Here is a 16,925-nt window from a genome sequence, read left to right as displayed (position 1 = left end):
TGTCACATACCTGGACCTGTGCAAAACGTTCAACACTGTCCCACATGACATAGTTGTCTCTAAATTGGACAGACATCAATTTGATGGATGGACCACTCAGTGGATAAAGAACTGGCTGGATGGCTGCATGCAAATAGTTGTGGTCAATGGCTCAATGTCCAACTGGAGACCAGTAAGGAGTGGTGTCCCTCAGGGATCAGAGGTGGGATTGGTCTTGTTCAACATCTTCATCGCTGACATGGACAGGGGGATAAAGTGCACCCACAGCAAGTTTGCCGATGACACCAAGCTATGTGGTTCGGTTGATACCCTGGAGGGAAGGAATGCCATCCAGAGGGACCTCGACACGCTTCTGAGGTGGGCTGATGCCAACCTCATGAAGTTTAAGCATGACAAGTGCAAGGTCCTACACCTGGGTCGGAGCAATCCCAGGCACAGCTACAGGTTGGGCAGAGAAGAGATTCAGAGTAGTCCTGTGGAGAAGGACTTGGGGGTGTTGGTCGATGAGAAAATGAACATGAGCTGGCTTCAGTGTGCGCTCACAGCCCAGAAAGCCAACCGTATCCTGGGCTCCATCAAAAGGAGCGTGACCAGCAGGTCGAAGGAGGTGATCCTGCCCCTCTACTCTTTTCTCATGAGACCTGACTTGGAGTATTGTGTGCAGTTCTGTTGTCCTCAACATAAAAAGGACATGGAACTGTTGGAACAAATCCAGAGGAGGGCCATGAGGATGATGAGGGGGCTAGAGCACATCCCATATGGAGACAGGCTGAGAAAGTTGGGGCTGTTCAGCCTGGAGAAGAGAAGGCTACGTGAAGACCTCATAGCAGCCTTCCAGTATCTGAAGGGGGCCTATAAGGATGCTGGGGAGGGACTCTTCATTAGGGACTGTAGTGACAGGACAAGGGGTAACGAGTTCAAACTTCAACTGGAGAAGTTTAGGTTAGATATAAGGAGGAAGCTCTTTACTGTGAGGGTGGTGATGCACTGGAATGGGCTGCCCAGGGAAGTTTGAATGCTCCATCCCTGGCAGTGTTGTCCCAGGTTGGACAGAGACTTGGGTGAGATGGTTTAGTGTGAGGTGTCCCTGCTAGATTGGAACTGGATGATCTTGAAATCCCTTCAGCCCTAAGTATTCTGTGATTCTATGATTCTATGATATATTCGTCAGCTGCAAAGCTGAAACTTATAGCAGGGTATGAATAGAGACCTGACAACTTCACCGTTAGCTGATACTTGACATGGCAGATCATGTTTCTGGAGTCTCTTTTGCCTTCCCCAGGCAAAGGAACAAGTTCTGCTGCACACTGGTGAGGATGTGCTCATGTTATCTCACTGGCTGCCTAGGACTGAAAGGCCAGGGTAAACCAAGTACTCAAGGAAGCCTTTCATGAACTGTTTATCAGTACTTAAATGCCCACAGTCCTGTTTTGGTCAGGATAGTGCTATTATGGGCTTTGCTATTGGCCCTTCTTGTAGTGCCTTCCAAGCACCTGTACCCTAGAGCTGGCTGACTAGACAAGCCGGGAGGAAGAGCTAACCTGAGGCCAGCAAAACTACCGTGCAGCTGGAGCAAAGCTGGTATGTGCAAAATATGCTGTCACTTGGACTCTATAGAAGGCAGTGGTGCTATGGGAGGGTGAAAGGGAGGGAAAGACATTACACACCTTGGAGGTGAAGCCACCCCTTGGATTCTCACGTAGGAGGACAAAGGAAATACCATCCAACCCTCCCCAGTCTTGGCTAGAGGGGCGAGGGAAGGGAATTCATTCAGCTTTCAAAATCTCTGGAAGATATCACAGCAGTTCACATTCAAGCTGTCAGTCAGCCAGATGCATTCCTTAAATGCCCATGATTAGCCCTCTTCCCGAGTTACATGGAGAAGAATCACAGCTCTTGAGCAAAGTGGCTATGCACCCATTAATTTCCATTGACTTGAATGTAAACAATAATAAAAATCTCCCACTAACCTTCCAAGAGACTCGCTGTGCCCTTGTGTGCCTCTGCTATCTGTAAAGACAGCTGTCCCTTTTTCTCTCCCTGAGGCAAAAGCCATCAGCTTCAGAGCCACCATAGCCAGCAGGTCCCAAGGGCCTGCTTCTTGAGAAGCTGTTTGGCTTCTTGGGATGATTCTTGACCTTTTAAACTTGGTGGCAAAAGGGGAAGGGGAAGATCATCTTTGCAACAACAGGATAGTTGGGAACAACAACAGCATCTCTTGCTCCCAAGAAACTCATCACCCTTTGGTGATGTCCTGCCCTGGCTGGAAGTGAGCACATGGGGAAGAAGGCTCTACTGTGCTCTGAGCTGGGCACAGGGAAAAGAGAAAGCATGAGGGATAAAAAGAGAGAGAAGCTTTGCAGATGAACAGTCAGCATAAACAAAGCCTATCGGCCCAGGCAAGAGGCCGAAGCATGACTGCACTAAACAAATCACAGCAGAATCAGCAATTGGCAAAGTAATTGGCGTTATTACAGCTGATGGAAAATTTCTGATGCCGCCCATGTTCACTTTCAAAACACTATTCAGACACTTATTTGGCTCAGTTGTCATGTAGCTGACTGCTCTTTTTTTCCTTCTGGAGTGTATCAGGACTGCATCTACAGACAGAAATTTTTGGATGTGCTTCCCTGGCTCTGTCCACTGGCCATGACATGGGAATGAAGCTTTGCATAAACTGAGCGATACAGGAGAAGCGTGAAGAGACACAGGTCTGATCTGGGAAGCTGAATCATTTCAATCTCTGTATTCTCCCAGTTTCTTATGATTTCAACTCTAACACTACCAAACAGCCCTATACTTGCAGCACCTATAGTAGTGCAATTTAAATGGTAAACACAGGGATGAAAATTGCATCTGGTGATGTCTCCAAAAGGTGGGTTCAGAGCTTTAGCCACCATGCAGGTAAAATTGCCTTCCCTCACACACAAATGCTCATGTGAGAACCCTCTGACATATTTCTCACACTCTTTGATAAAAAAATTAATAATGGCTAAGTGTCTGTGCTTGGGAAACACTTCAACTTGCCAGACTCTTTGGCCAAAACATCCTCATCCTCTGATTTGAGCCCTCTTCTAGAAAACCAGCTCTCTCTCTCCAGTAGGTCAGGCCTGCATGGACCTGGAAATTCCAGCAAGAGGCTTCCAAGTCTTTCCACAGTGTTGATTAAAAGCCTCACAAAACTTCTCAAGGTATATGAGATTGGGGAATGGTGTTTTTTTTTTGTTTTCATCACAAAGAGCAGCTTGACTCAGTGCTGAGACACAGGTTCAGCTCTGTACCTCTACTCCTGTGTCTGATACTACAGCCCCTTAGAAGACATCCTGTCCAGGAGTAAAAAGACGTTTCCTCGGCCAGGTTTTCCTTTCCAGGACCATTTTCTTTCCAGGGCTTCTTGAACTCCCCCAGAAGTACAGGATTGGGGAATGGGATCACTTTAAATCAACAGGTGCCTTTCCACCCAAAACAACTGGCTAGTTATGGGTGACCCAGTGACACAGATTTTGCACAGAATTAACAGTATTGCCCTCACATATTTGTGCCTCCCAAGTCCTTGCTGCTGCTACTGCCAGATGCCAGCAAAGAACCTGGTGAGTCCTATTAAGCTTTAGAAAACTGAACCTAAACTGCCTTCAAAGCAAATTTGATGCCAGAAGAGGACAAATAGGCAAATCCAACACAAGGGAGGTCAGCTTTTACTTTCTCCATGCCAAACAGGACTTACAGAAAATCCCACTAGAAAGAGTCAGCAGTCTATGGCCAGTGATAAAAACAGAAGGAAAACACAGGCAGACTCATGATACTTGATTTATCTACTTAACTGAGTATTTTCCCTTCCAGTTATCTCTTCTGAGTGCTTGACTCTCTCAGAGAAAATCAATCCAGCACCTCAAGAAGCCAGCAAAGAGATGCCCACTCTATTTATCCCACTGTGGTGCAACTTTGATTCACACCCTATAGAAGCCTGCCTACAATGGGGTAAAACTTTCTGTTGGAGATGCAGTGGACTCTTGAGATGGGATTTAAGAAGATTGAGGTCTTCTCCCAGCAGTGCTGCTCTGTGGCTACAACCAAGTCATCTCACTTAGTGCTTTTTCTGTTCTCTGAAATGCATCTTGCCCTGTTTTGTGAGATGCTTAGATTTATGTGTGAAAAGTATGACATAAACCCCAAGTATCGTCACATAAAGGAAGATGAAGCTATAAAAAGCAGCCAAGGTAATGTGGGTGTCATTGAAGTCCTTACACTGAGTGCTAGAAGTGGCTTAAATTTGCTGCAGTACTCCCACTATTCCCTTTTATTAAGCATGGGGAAATACTGCCATGCAGATAAACATTGTGATGTGGTAAATATCCAGTATTTAGTGAAGTTCATTATAATTGATGAAAATGTAGCTTTCATTACTTTATGAATGCTTTATTCATATATAACTTTTTTTTTTTTAATCCAGACAGAATGTTTTCCCTAAGCAAGTTCCAAGTAAGAGAGTAAACAACTCCTGCTAATACACCTTCATCTCTTCTGCAAGGCAGTCTCTCCTGCAAACGGAGGGCTCCTGTTACACATCCACCAACCCTGTCCACAGTCCTCTTGCAAACCTCTCTTAGTGTGGTGCACCCAGCCCCAGTAACAGATGGACACAGCTGGGTATGTCAACAGGCACAACAAAACCTTTTCCCACTGCTGCTGCCTGCCTCTGCCAGCCCTTCAACTCATGACTTCACCTTTTAATGCAATACAGTCTTTTGGCAAAGAACAATAATATATTCACTTCATGATGCTCCAACCATGACAGGGATTTTTATGGACTACCACAATATCATCTTCACTGTGGACATGCAGTTGATTAAAGGGGTCGCACTGGCAGTGAAGGAATGTGTAATTTCTTTATTTGTCGACAGGAAGGATACAAGAGTTCAAGTTTCTCTCTTCGGGTTCAGCCTCTTGGTGCTTTGATCCTAACCATTTTTGAGAATAAAAGGGAAATTTAGCTCTTAAATGCTATTTGGTTACTGGTGTCTCAGTTAATGCCATCCATAAAAAGATCAGTTTCTTTCTTACTTAGGACAAGGCTGAGACAACAGAGTTGCAATAGGAGTAGCACCAAAAAACATGTAACTTTTTAGCTAAAGAAGTCCAACCTTTAACCATCTAAACAAATGAGGTGCTGTTGAGTGTTAACAACACTGATGTTAATTTATGAAGAGGGGCTAGGAGAAAGTGTTTTGAGTGTCCAAAAAGATTTTATTAAAATTAGAGAATTACACATTGTGTTACTTCTGCACCACGAACACCTGCTGACAGTATGATTGCAAAACATGACATTATTGAGGCTGTAAGAAAATGCACACAAAAAAAGAGAATCCTGCTATCAAATAGAATATCTGAAGACTGTGGTTGAGTGTGTGTTTGTTTTCTTTTCTCTGACTTCTAAAAGCGTCACATCCTCAAATTCAAACAAGCAGATGGCTGCCAGAAGCACTCTGAAACCAGCAAGCTGCTTGCATTGGACACATCATTTTGGTGTCTTGGCCTCTTGACTCTTATATTGATTTTTATTTCTTTTGGGTTTGATCTAAGGCAATTGGAGGGGATTTTAAAGTCACCAATGACCTCTGAACTTCAATGATGGCATTTTGAGGAATTTTATCTAAAAGAGGAGATAAGGGCAGAAACGGCTATTCACTCACCAGCCAGTGAAAAGAAAATGATGACATCTTCTGTGGTTTCAGTTGAAGCAGCTGAAGTAAGCCACTGAGGCTCTACAGAAAAGAGGTGATAATGCTGAGGGAATAATTGTTTAGAAGAGCATGCAATCATGGCACCACCTCCTTTAGTTGATAGTACGCAGCCATGACTCGTGACAACTTCAGCTCTGACTCTGTGTTTTTGCAAAGTAGCAACCCTAAGTCATACTTGTTTCTAGAGGAGCTTCTGAATTTTTGTTTCTTCACTCTGAAAGAGTGTGGAAATGTAATCTTTGATATGAAGTCGGGTGTTAGGAAACCCCAATAGTTAAAGAGCCTTGCACTGTGTTTCCCCTACAACTTGGACTGTTCTGAACATGTCAAACCTGACCTTCATTCCTCCCAGTAAGAAATAATATGCATCTCATTCCTCACATAGACTTCCCAAGACATTGTCTTGTGATTCACTTCCCAGTTGCTAAATGGTTTGCCATGGAGAAGGTAAGCTGAAGCTCTCAGAAGGATAAGGCTGATAAATTGGCTCCTTGGGAGAAAGGGGACCTCTGATGATGGGGGTAAAGATCACCTGAAATATATAACTAAGCTTGTAACATCATATACTTAGCTGTCAGACACTTTGTGGCTCTCATGAACTCCTTCCAGCCATCAGACGATCCTGGTTTGACATTTCCATCATTGTCCTGCACCTTTTTCTGGCTATGGCGTCATGGTGGAGCCATTCCCTTTACCCAGATTCCCAGATGTCCTCACTTATTCTCACCTAGGTTATGCTCCGCTAACATCCAGGTTACTCCAGCACTCTTATTGAAGTAAAGCCACTTACTTATTAAAGAAACAGGAGCATCCTGTAGTGTAGCTACTGCTCAAATACAAGAGAAAAGGACTATATGAAGAATACTGTGCCAGCTAATTTTGGTGGCACATAGATAAATAATGATTTAATTTATCCAGATGTAGTAAAATCTGAAAAGAGCTTATAGGAAATCATGCTTGTATTTTAGTTAAAGAAATTCTAGGCTGCTTCTAGGAAGACTGACAATCATAAAATCAATGTGCCAAACTTTCATTCACAGCTTCATTGCAAAGCTGTTACAGAAATGGCAAAGGCCACCAAACTTACAGGGGAGTTTGAAACATGTCAGAAAGGAGAGCATGAAATTTTCTTCCTCCAAAGGCAACCTGGCAGCATGGAGGGGGGCAGGAGAGCAAAGAACACATACTCTTGGAACTGCCAGCATACCTCAATGTTGCGGGACTCTTATTCACCACTGGTAACTTGATCCTGAAGTCACCTCTGCAAGCAGACCAAACAAGCCTTCACTGATGGTGCTGCCCACTACACTTGGAGAAGACTGATGGAGGTCTCAAGTCACCTATCCACCCACAGCCCAACTCACTCTTCCCATGAAGAAAAGTACACTGGGATGTTGATGCGTTTGGCCAGCCAGGGTGCTGTGCTGCACTGTTAGAGGTGGATACCGGAGCTGATGCAGATAGACTTAACCGGCACTCTTTACAGCTGGTTTGCTGCATCAAGAAACCACAGAAGGCTGAAATGAAACTATATGCACCATATCTGCAGGTCGAATGTGCCTTGATACCCTTGTTTTTATGTTCATGCTCATTATTATACATGGAAGGAGGGTGCGCAGAAATGCTGGTCCCTTGGGCATAGCACTCTGTAGCTATTTTCGAGCTGGTTGCTCTGCAAGCAAAAGCCAGGGTGCTAGCAAGTAATTTCTGCAAAGTTTGCTGCTTTGATTTCTGCTGTGTGGATCAATACTAACAGTAGTATTTTATTGCCAGAGGATACTCAACTGACAGAACTATTGATTATTTGATATGTAACAGTGCATTGATACTTGATAGCAAACCACGGCACTGAAACAATAAATGTGCAGTTGTTAACAAGCAATGCAAGGCATTGAGTTTCTGTGACACCACTGGGATATCTCTTATTTCGTCTAAAATCGAACATCTTTAATGTGTCAAAAATATAATTTACTTATCTGACTTACTGAAATACCTGGGGAAAATACCTTCTTCACTGAAACCTGCACACTCAGGTCATGTTTCAAATATGTGCCAAATTCAATCAATAATTTCAGCCCCACTGTGACTAAACACTTGAGGTATTGTTGAAGGAAAAATGTTTTGTTTGATGTGTTTAAACATATATTATATTACATCGCTTTGTGCATGAACAGATTTCAATGAACGAAAAGAAATGAAATATTACACTTTGGCGGCAGTAGTTGAGCCAAAGTTATTTTTTCCACTTAGGCTTTTGATTCAGTGCAAAAAATAGGTAGATACATGTATTTGGATGGGGTGAACCCAAAATGAAACTTTTTTTATCAAACAAAGGGTTTACTTATACTTGAAAGACATAATGCTATATCCTTCCATGAGATGTTTTATTATACATAAGTCTACAATTTTCTCCTATGGACACATTTAACTATCAACCACCAAACCACCAAAAGGAAATCATATAAAAAAACAATCTTATGGCTGGAAACTATTAAAAAAGGGACCTGCCTATGGTTAGGGAGAAAGAAATACTTTCTGCATAGAAAAATAATGGGTGGCACTTGCTGTTGCAGGAAAGAACACCTCAATGACTTTATTCTCTTATCCAAGCTTGGATAGGCAGGGGAGGTGACTAATATGTAGGAAATCTACCTGTACTATACATAGACTTTTTCTGGGATCATACAGCCTTTTCTCTGCTATCAGCATGTCAAAGCCTGTGGGTTTAGATGCCTTAGCAACCATCTACTATTTGGAAAGTTAGGACCAAGGGAGGCTGAATTAGTTTCTGATGGTGGCACCCCTTTTCCACTGCTGACACATGTAGTTTAGGATGATGCAGTCTAGCTTCTCAATTGGGCCTGAGCTTCTTCAGCCACTAGCAAATTGAATCAGCCCAGAAATATTCCCAGGCATTGAGGCCAACTGGCAAGCATGTTTGCATCTCTGCTTGAAACCATGTCTTAACTTCCCTAAAGCAGCAGCTAAATGCAAACAGCTCATGGGATGAACCCTGATCTTGCTAGTTGTTGTGGACCAAAGTGTCACAAGGACACTGGTCTAGTAGTTTGTGTATACCCAGTCACACTCCTGTGAACATTCCCAGACACTGCTTAACTTGCTTAAGACAGATACAGCCTAAGACACTAGTATGACATATGTCCTTCTTCCTCTTTTACTGTCCAAGATCATCTCTTTCCAGCCAGGAGAAGGGAATTTTATAGCTTTAAATTTGGTTGCAACAATAATCTTTTGCTGATTCATTAAATCATTCTTACTTAGTGAGAAACTGGAGATTATTGCTGTCTGCAATAAAAGAACAATTGCAAGGAACCAGTTGTCATGTGTTTAAAATGACAAAGATGGTATATATGGGCGACGTAACTTCATAAACAAACCACTGACCTCTCTTTCCCATCCCACATCACTGCCATCAGCTTGATACTACATATTCAACATATGTGATTTTAAATTTCCTACCCCTCAAAAAGCATCTCACCTCAAGTACTTGCCATATGTTCTAACCATACTACATTGGAGGACCATTATATGTCCTATTGGAACTTTTGTGCTAAACTGCCCAAGGCAAAGAGTCTGTTTTAGGAGTCCTTCCAAGTTATGAGAAAGCACACAAACCCACACCACGAGGGCAGATCTTGGCATGGTGTCACCCAAGTATGGGCAACCCCACAACGACCCAAGAACTTCAAGGCAGCCAAGGCAGGCAGAGGAAACATTTTGTACCTACACCCTCTCCACCACACACACCACAAAGTGGAAAGGTTTCAAAGCTCCATTCATAGCTCTTACTCTCAGTTGGCAGCCATTCAGAGGAAGCCACTCCTTTGAACGGCTTCACTTGTGACAATACTCATCCATAAGCATTATCTGTGCAGCAACCAACTTGTGGTTTGCAGATGGAGCTTGAGAGGGAGCACTTTATGTTAGTGAGCCGGCTGTATTTCAGCAATGGCAGTTTCTTGGTGAACAAGCAGCATCAAAGCTGCCATCCGCCCTTTGCATTGCCTGTTTTTGCCAGGAGACTTGTGTCAGGCAGCTGATGCCTCCATCCATCTCCTATTTGAACACTTCTGTGTCCCTGGCAGCTAAAACTACCATGTGAGCTCACAACCTCAATCTTCAATGGCCGCTCCCTGTCTTAGTAACCTGTAATGCCAGGAGGATGGTGGATGACTTCATGCCAACAGAACCTAATACCTTATGATCTAGTGCAAAAGGTAAGAGAAGTAGGAAGCCCAGGAGGCACCTGATTGAAGAGGCTGGGGGAGATATGAAGAGACAGTGTTCTGCTGTGAATCTCCTCCACCTCTGTAACCTTCTATTGCTCTCCAGACCTGGTGTATAAGCTTCCCCACTACACTGACAGCACTTTGGGATTCACACACCACCAGCCCTTTTCCTTTTTTCCAATGGGAAAATGAACAGTTTGTCTTCTAGATGAAGCAAAATGTTTACAGCTCAGTTACCCCATGTTAATCATATATAGGGCTATGCTACATACTTCATAATCAGCATGGACTGCATGGGTATGGCTTTATGCTCAGATAGACCCAAATGCATTTACATCAGACTTCACAAACACGTGTCCGTCCTTCCTTCTTTCCAAAAGTGGACACAGCAGACAGACCAAACTTTCACACAACCATTGCCAATGTGCAGTCAGCAATGAATGGATGTTCCTTTATGCCCAGTTATCAAGAAGGCTGAAGATCCAACTGGCCATTAACATAAAAAGGAGGCTAATTTAAACCTACAGCAAAGTTTAAGGAGTAATCCTGCACAGGCACATAGGTTAAGATCAGTGTAAAAGCTGTCCTTGTTTCTGTTTAGCTCTGTGAAAAGATAAATACTATCAGCGCTCTGCATTTTTTAAAACATGGGGTTTGGTTATTGGGTTTTTTTTTTACTAAAACCAGTTGAAATAGCCTTAAGCATTGCTGTTATTATCTCAAAAATGACAGACACATTTCCATGTGAATGTTCCTCTTAGCAGTCAGATATCCATATTCACCACATGCGTACCTTCAATTTGGGGACTGTAGACACAGGACTCAGGGTCCATTTTGTGTAGATCTTTCTGCCAAAATGGAGGTTTTAGTGATATTGCAAGGTCACCCACAACCTTGATAGAAACAGGAAGGTAGGAGAATATTAGGAAGAAACTGTAAACTGTAATATCCAACTGTAGCTGGCAAACCCAAGCATATTTGGATTGCCTGTACCAATATTTCACTCCCTTGTTTTCCTGGCCCTAGTGATTAACCACCAGAATATACCAAAGAAGGATTTTCACAGGAAGGATCTCATGATAAAAAGGCTATTCCTGGCCCTCTTTCCATCACATCATAATCTGTCCACTAATATGGCTTGAGATCTCAGCTGATCAAAAGGTCATAAGATGCTACTGCTAAGTATCATTCTGTCTCTGTTCAGCCGAAGGCCTTTTTTACTCCATGCAGCAGCCAGAGGAATGCAATAGCAAAGCCTTCAGATCTGTTTGTATAATAGATGATGTCTTTGCTATATAGCATTTGTCTTCCTTCAGGGAGTGACAACTGATAAATAAATTTCTAGTTCCCAGTGAATTTAAATAAAAAAAAAGCAGATCATACCCCTGCACACTGTAAATATGTAAGTGCAGAGGACATGAGTTCTCACTCTTCCACCATTTCCTTTGCTAAAAAAGTGGTGGGCACCCTCAAATTCTGCCAAAATCAAGGCAGGGCAAATCTTTGAGGACATTACAAAGAGGATAGTGATAATGTAGGAGGGACTTAAAGATGTGTCACTCATTTAGACTAATGAAATGGTGAAAATTACTTTGGGTTTTGGTTTTTGTTTACAAGTTATCAAAAAACAAACCCCAAAGAAAGTGGCATTACCATCATATTAGTAGGAATAATGGAGTGAAAATGTGGGGAGATCTAGTAAATGGGGGGATGTGTTTCCCAGTGAATAACACTAGAGGGGACAATTTTCAAACATCCTGGAATGGACAAAAATGTACCCAACACCATTGCACTGTCCGGTTAGTCACTCCTTTACTGCAGTGTGCAGGTACTAGTGGGTCAGTGAATGCCAGACATCTCCTCTAGCAATGACTACAGCCTCTTCTCTGCCCATCTTGCATCTGTGAGGTTCAGCATGGGCAAAAACACAGATTGCTGCCCAAACAGTAGGAAAAGAGGATACCACTGCCAACAGCTACCTGCCACCTGAAGCCCTTGTCTAGCAGGTCTGCAGAGCTAGTTTCTGTGAGCATTATAATTGGAAAAAAACATCAGTTTGCATTTCCTGCAGACCTAAACAGTTGTCACAATCAAATTAAACCCCTCAGCACTTCCCAGACTATTCACCCACTCCCCGCCTCTCCAGATGCAGAGCCCTACACTGGGGGCAACAGACAGTCCCTTTAACAGCAACTGGCAGTCATTTTGCTCTTCTCTGGGCTTTCAAAGCTGAGAGCCGTCAAAGATTAGCAGAAAAAAAATGTGACTATTTTTCCCTAAGAAGCAGCACTGGTAATAGGCTTCAGGAAAAATCCTCCTAAACGCAAGTGATAAGCGCAGACTGTGTGAAGGCTGACAGGTCTGATTATAATTATCATTGCAAGGGGACCAGCACTAACCTCCCTTTTGGAAGTCAGTGACAACTCCTAGAAGGGAATACGCATGTGAATTATCATAAACAAAATCATTGCAAGTGGAATTGTCTTTCACTGAGAAACTAAATAAGGCCTGATTTGGGAAAAAAAAAAAAGAAAACCAACAATCAAACAAACAAAACCCTGAGCACTTATTAAAGATCATCCATGTAGAAACTGGCACTTGTTTGTACACTTAAGTTTCACTGACTTCAGGACTTCAAGAAGATAGGAATAAAGGAATGAAGCAGAACACATGAAGCATGGGGTGGAGCCACACATGTAAAAAAGTGTTTGAAAATAAAGGATACCTGCTGAAACCACTCTGAAAGATCATTTCCTGCAACATAACATGAATAGAGAATCCCAGAGATCATGTTAGCCCAGGCTGAGCTAAATATTCAAAATTAAGACAAAACTCAGTCAGCCTTGTACCAACCTTTCTCCCTTCCTCACATTTTAGCACGAAGAAAGTGAAAAAGAACCAACATAGAGCACTTCAAACTGCATGTATACATTGACTGAAATATCACAACATTAGCTTTCAGCAGGGTTTTGAGGTAGATATTGTAGGTAGTAGTCCTTCAAGATCATCTTGCGCTAACATTTTTTGTGCTTTCTCTGACAGCATTATATTTTCTTAGCCCGTTTTGGCATTTCACGTTCTATTTCCATCAGAAACTCAGAAACAGAGAAACATGGGCAGTGTGGTGTAAGAATAGCAGTACAGTAGCTTTTTCTTTTAGAACACAGGAAAATAGGTATTATCTGCTTAATAGTGGGCTATTAATAGCCCAGTTAATAGTGGGCTATAACTGCAGAGCAGATGAGGAGAAGAGCTTCAGAGTCAAAGGCAGTTCTAGGAGTTTCATTCTCATCATATCTCAATAGAATGAAGCAAATAAATTGTACAAGGAGACATATGGAAGCTCACTACACAAATGTCCTATTTAAGGCTCTTTCATACATCCTAATTAGGTCCTGGTGTCCGGAGGTTGGCAACAATTATTCATACGCAGCTCATTTGGATACAATGCAAACTGTTCTGAAACCCAAACCATCATAATGGCATGAATTAAAAAGAAGCCTGATTTAGAATCACAGAATCACAGAATAGTTAGGGCTGGAAAGGACCTTAAGATAATCTAGTTCCAACCCCCCTGCCATGGGCAGGGACATCTCACACTAAACCATCTCACCCAAGGCTCTGTCCAACCTGGCCTTGAACACTGCCAGGGATGGAGCATTCACAACCTCCCTGGGCAACCCATTCCAGTGCCTCACCACCCTTACAGAATTAGCTTGTTCTTTTTAGACTCTTTTGCTTAGCACTTGAAATATCAGTTTCCGTGCTACATGCATCTACCTTTTTTTTTGTCCAAAACTGCAATAATGGTCTGGAAAGGGAAAAGGAAGAAACAAAAACTTTCACAGCCACAAACCCTTTTTCTTACCTTGTTCACGGATTTTGTCACTGCACTCTGCACAGGGAACCCACAGTCTCGTCCCAGATTCTTCATCTGACTCTGTGGAGTTTCCCAGAGAAAAGAGAAAAGAGAAAACCTTTATTGCGGGAATGACTGCACAGAAAAGGGTCACAAGCATCCAAAATTTCAGTTTGCCCTTCTCCATTTCCATATATCCTACTCCCTGCCCACCACCACCTGAACACCCAGTGCTGGGGTTCACCTTCAGCACTACTCAGTTTTGGAAGGTCCCCCAAGCTCCATAACCCATACAGGTACATAGGTTTCCCCTCCCAAGTAGCCCTGGTAAGTGTATTGGCATTAGAGGGCCATCCCAGCTTTCCCCAGCAGCACCAGGGCATACAATGAGCTGTGATGGCAGGGAATGATGCCATGGATTCCTATGACAACCCACTTTGGAAAAGCTTGGGAAGAGCAAGAAGGTGTCACAGGATGCCAACCCGCCTGCTTTGTTTAACAGTTAAAAGCAGGGAGCTGAAGCCAAGGATTACGACATCATTGCAAAACCATTTAAAACAGGGTAAATGCTTGTGATTCAACATCGTGACTGCAGCAAACTCACTCTGCCCTGTGCTCCTACACTTCTGGTATGAAAATTAGAGCTTCTTCTCCCCTTCTTCCCTTCTCACCTCCTCTCCCCTCTTTCTCCACCTCTGCAGCCATTCACACAAAGGTGAAATATTTTACATTTTCACCTGTGGTGACTCAGATCAGAGAGTGTCTGCTTTGCTTTGCTTTTCATTGATTTTGTCCAAGGCATCCTTTTAAACGGCAGCCTGTGCAAAGATAATAGGTGGCACTATTTGCTGTAACTGGAATCAGCAACAGATCAACCATCTGCCACTTCAGGGGTCTGAGATTAACCCAGCTACTGGACTGTGACTGCAAAGCATTTGCACATGTAGATTACAGAAATGCAAGGTTACTGATCAAAAAGAAAGACTAGGAGTGGAGAAGGTGTGGTCAGACCGGGTGGAAGACAAGCCTTGGAAGAACCCTCCAGATTAACCCTTTCAGACACAAGCCCTCTCATAACAACTCCAAGCTGACAACATTTCTCATTATAAAGTGTTAAAACGATGAAGGATTTGAAGGAAGCAACTTGAGATTCATGAGACATCATGTTCAAGGGAAATACACCCAGAGACAACACTTTGACACAAGGAGCAATAAAACCAAAGACATTCAGCTGCCTTGTCAATGCCTTGCTGGGCTCTTTGGAAAGCATGAACAAGCTGCCCAGATGGCTTACTTGGACCACCTAGAAAGTCCAAGAGTAATATTTTTGTCACAAGATGGACAAGATCTGTTACACATGCTATGTTACTCCAGAGCACTGTCAAGATATTGAGGACACGAAAGAGGTTTGCGTTCTGATATATCAAGGTTTAGGAAGATATCTTCATTTGCTGTCCTCAGTTTACCTTCCTGAGTATCAAACGCCACATTGCTACTTTGTGTAGTTGGATGCTGCCGGTCTACATTCATATTTGTCCGTACCTTTGGTATCCTCTCTATAAATCTGTTGGGAATTGTTATTTGGTAACTGAAGTATCACGAGATCTAAATCAGTAGTAAATACAAGTTGGTTCCACACCTGAAAGCATGAGCTGTGACCTTGGGCAGCTTCATGGTGGGTTAGGGTCTCCTCTGCTTACTTTGATGTGGGCTTTAAACCCCATTCTTGACATTTGCTTTTGTAGGCTGGAATCCATAGTCAAGTATCTCAGGATAAAAAGGAGGTTGAGACTAGAGAAAGAGATGCAGCTGCAGGCAAAAGTATCAGCAAGGACTTCAAGGAAATTCAGACAAGTCTAGATAGTATGTGTCCTTGGTGAAGATGGTAGCTTAAATACACAGCTTATCTCATTAAGTCCAAAGAGGCAACTGAAAATCAAAAAACAACCATATGTGTGCATACAAACCCATGTATTTTACGTATGTACTTTATTCAGGAAGAACAGGTAGGATTTGGTGGAAGGTATAACATACACTGATTACTCCATGGTGTATACCTAACCCTTTTGATGACTTTTGTCATGGCTTCTTCATGCTCTCTGGGCCAAGCACTACATACCCTTCATTTGCAACAGAATAAAAAGAGCAAGAAGAGACGAAAGTATGTCCTCTGTATAAGCCCAAGTGGAGCTGTGGCAACTACTTGGTACAAGGCACAGCTGAGGGCCGAGGAAGAGCAAGGGGTCAGTCACTGCAGACATCTTACTCCATACAAAACCTGCTGGCATCACTTCAGAAATGAGTGCACTTCCCAACAGTGTTAATTTGGGACTGAGCTTTTGATCCTCTGCAGAAGAAAGACCATCAGTCTGCAAAGAGCTGCGAGAAGAATGTGAGGAGAGCAGGCTGGATAACACCTTTAAGTCCCCTTAAATTACCCAATATCACAGTATTTCCACAAAGCATTGCTTGAACAGAATTAGGTTTTCCAAACCCAGGTCTATGTGTCTGAAACCAAAGGTGAGGTTTGAAGTGGTTTGGATATGTACTAGGGCATGGTCTTCAGGTGAGAGAATGGTCATGGGAATCATCCCATTCCTGGGACTACAAACTGGGCCAAGCTAACAACCCAACAACCCACAAGCTTTTGAGATGCAGCAAGTTAATGAGCCTCAGCCTGTGTTTTAGAAAGGTCTCCTTGAACTTGACCTACTGCCTGTGTGAGTGCTAAAACTTCTGTTAAAACAGGATCTGGACCTGTTTTCAAACCCAAAGGCAGGAGTTTTCTCTTTCTCTAGCCTCTAATTTCTGTAAAGCCTACCTAAAACTTCAGATCTGGAAAGGAACAATACAGAAAGGATCATGCTCATGTGGTGGTGGAAAATCTTTGCATTCAGTTTCGACTATTGAACTACTACAAGAAATGCTTATGTTGGTAATAATTTAAAAGGGTTTAAAAAAAATCAAAACCCCATTACAAAAGAAAAAAAAAAAAAGGGTATGTTTATGTGCCTTTTCCTAGCCTGTGAATAGAAGGAAGAGAGGACAAGTCCAGGGCAAAACCTTTCCTTTTAA

The 16,925-nt window shown here is 42.8% G+C and overlaps 1 protein-coding gene across 3 annotated transcripts in view; it reads right to left on the bottom strand.

The window, feature by feature from the left end:
• SETBP1 (SET binding protein 1) overlaps positions 1-16,925 on the bottom strand; it is a 261,348-nt gene that overhangs the window by 126,905 nt on the left and 117,518 nt on the right. For 2 of the 3 annotated variants that reach the window (XM_062613396.1, XM_062613394.1), the window contains exon 4: positions 13,860-13,931. The exons of the other annotated variant lie outside the window; for it this stretch is intronic. In XM_062613396.1, coding sequence (XP_062469380.1) covers positions 13,860-13,931 — 72 coding nt within the window. The remainder of the gene's footprint in view (positions 1-13,859; positions 13,932-16,925) is intronic. 3 annotated transcript variants of the gene reach the window in all.

This window comes from Pezoporus occidentalis, unplaced genomic scaffold (assembly GCF_034315485.1).
Source record: "Pezoporus occidentalis ecotype Australia unplaced genomic scaffold, CSIRO_AGI_Poc_V1 ctg166, whole genome shotgun sequence".
NCBI classification, from domain to species: domain Eukaryota; kingdom Metazoa; phylum Chordata; class Aves; order Psittaciformes; family Psittacidae; genus Pezoporus; species Pezoporus occidentalis.
The sequence above is the reverse complement of the archived record's forward strand: the minus strand, read 5'-3'. Positions and strand labels throughout refer to the sequence as shown.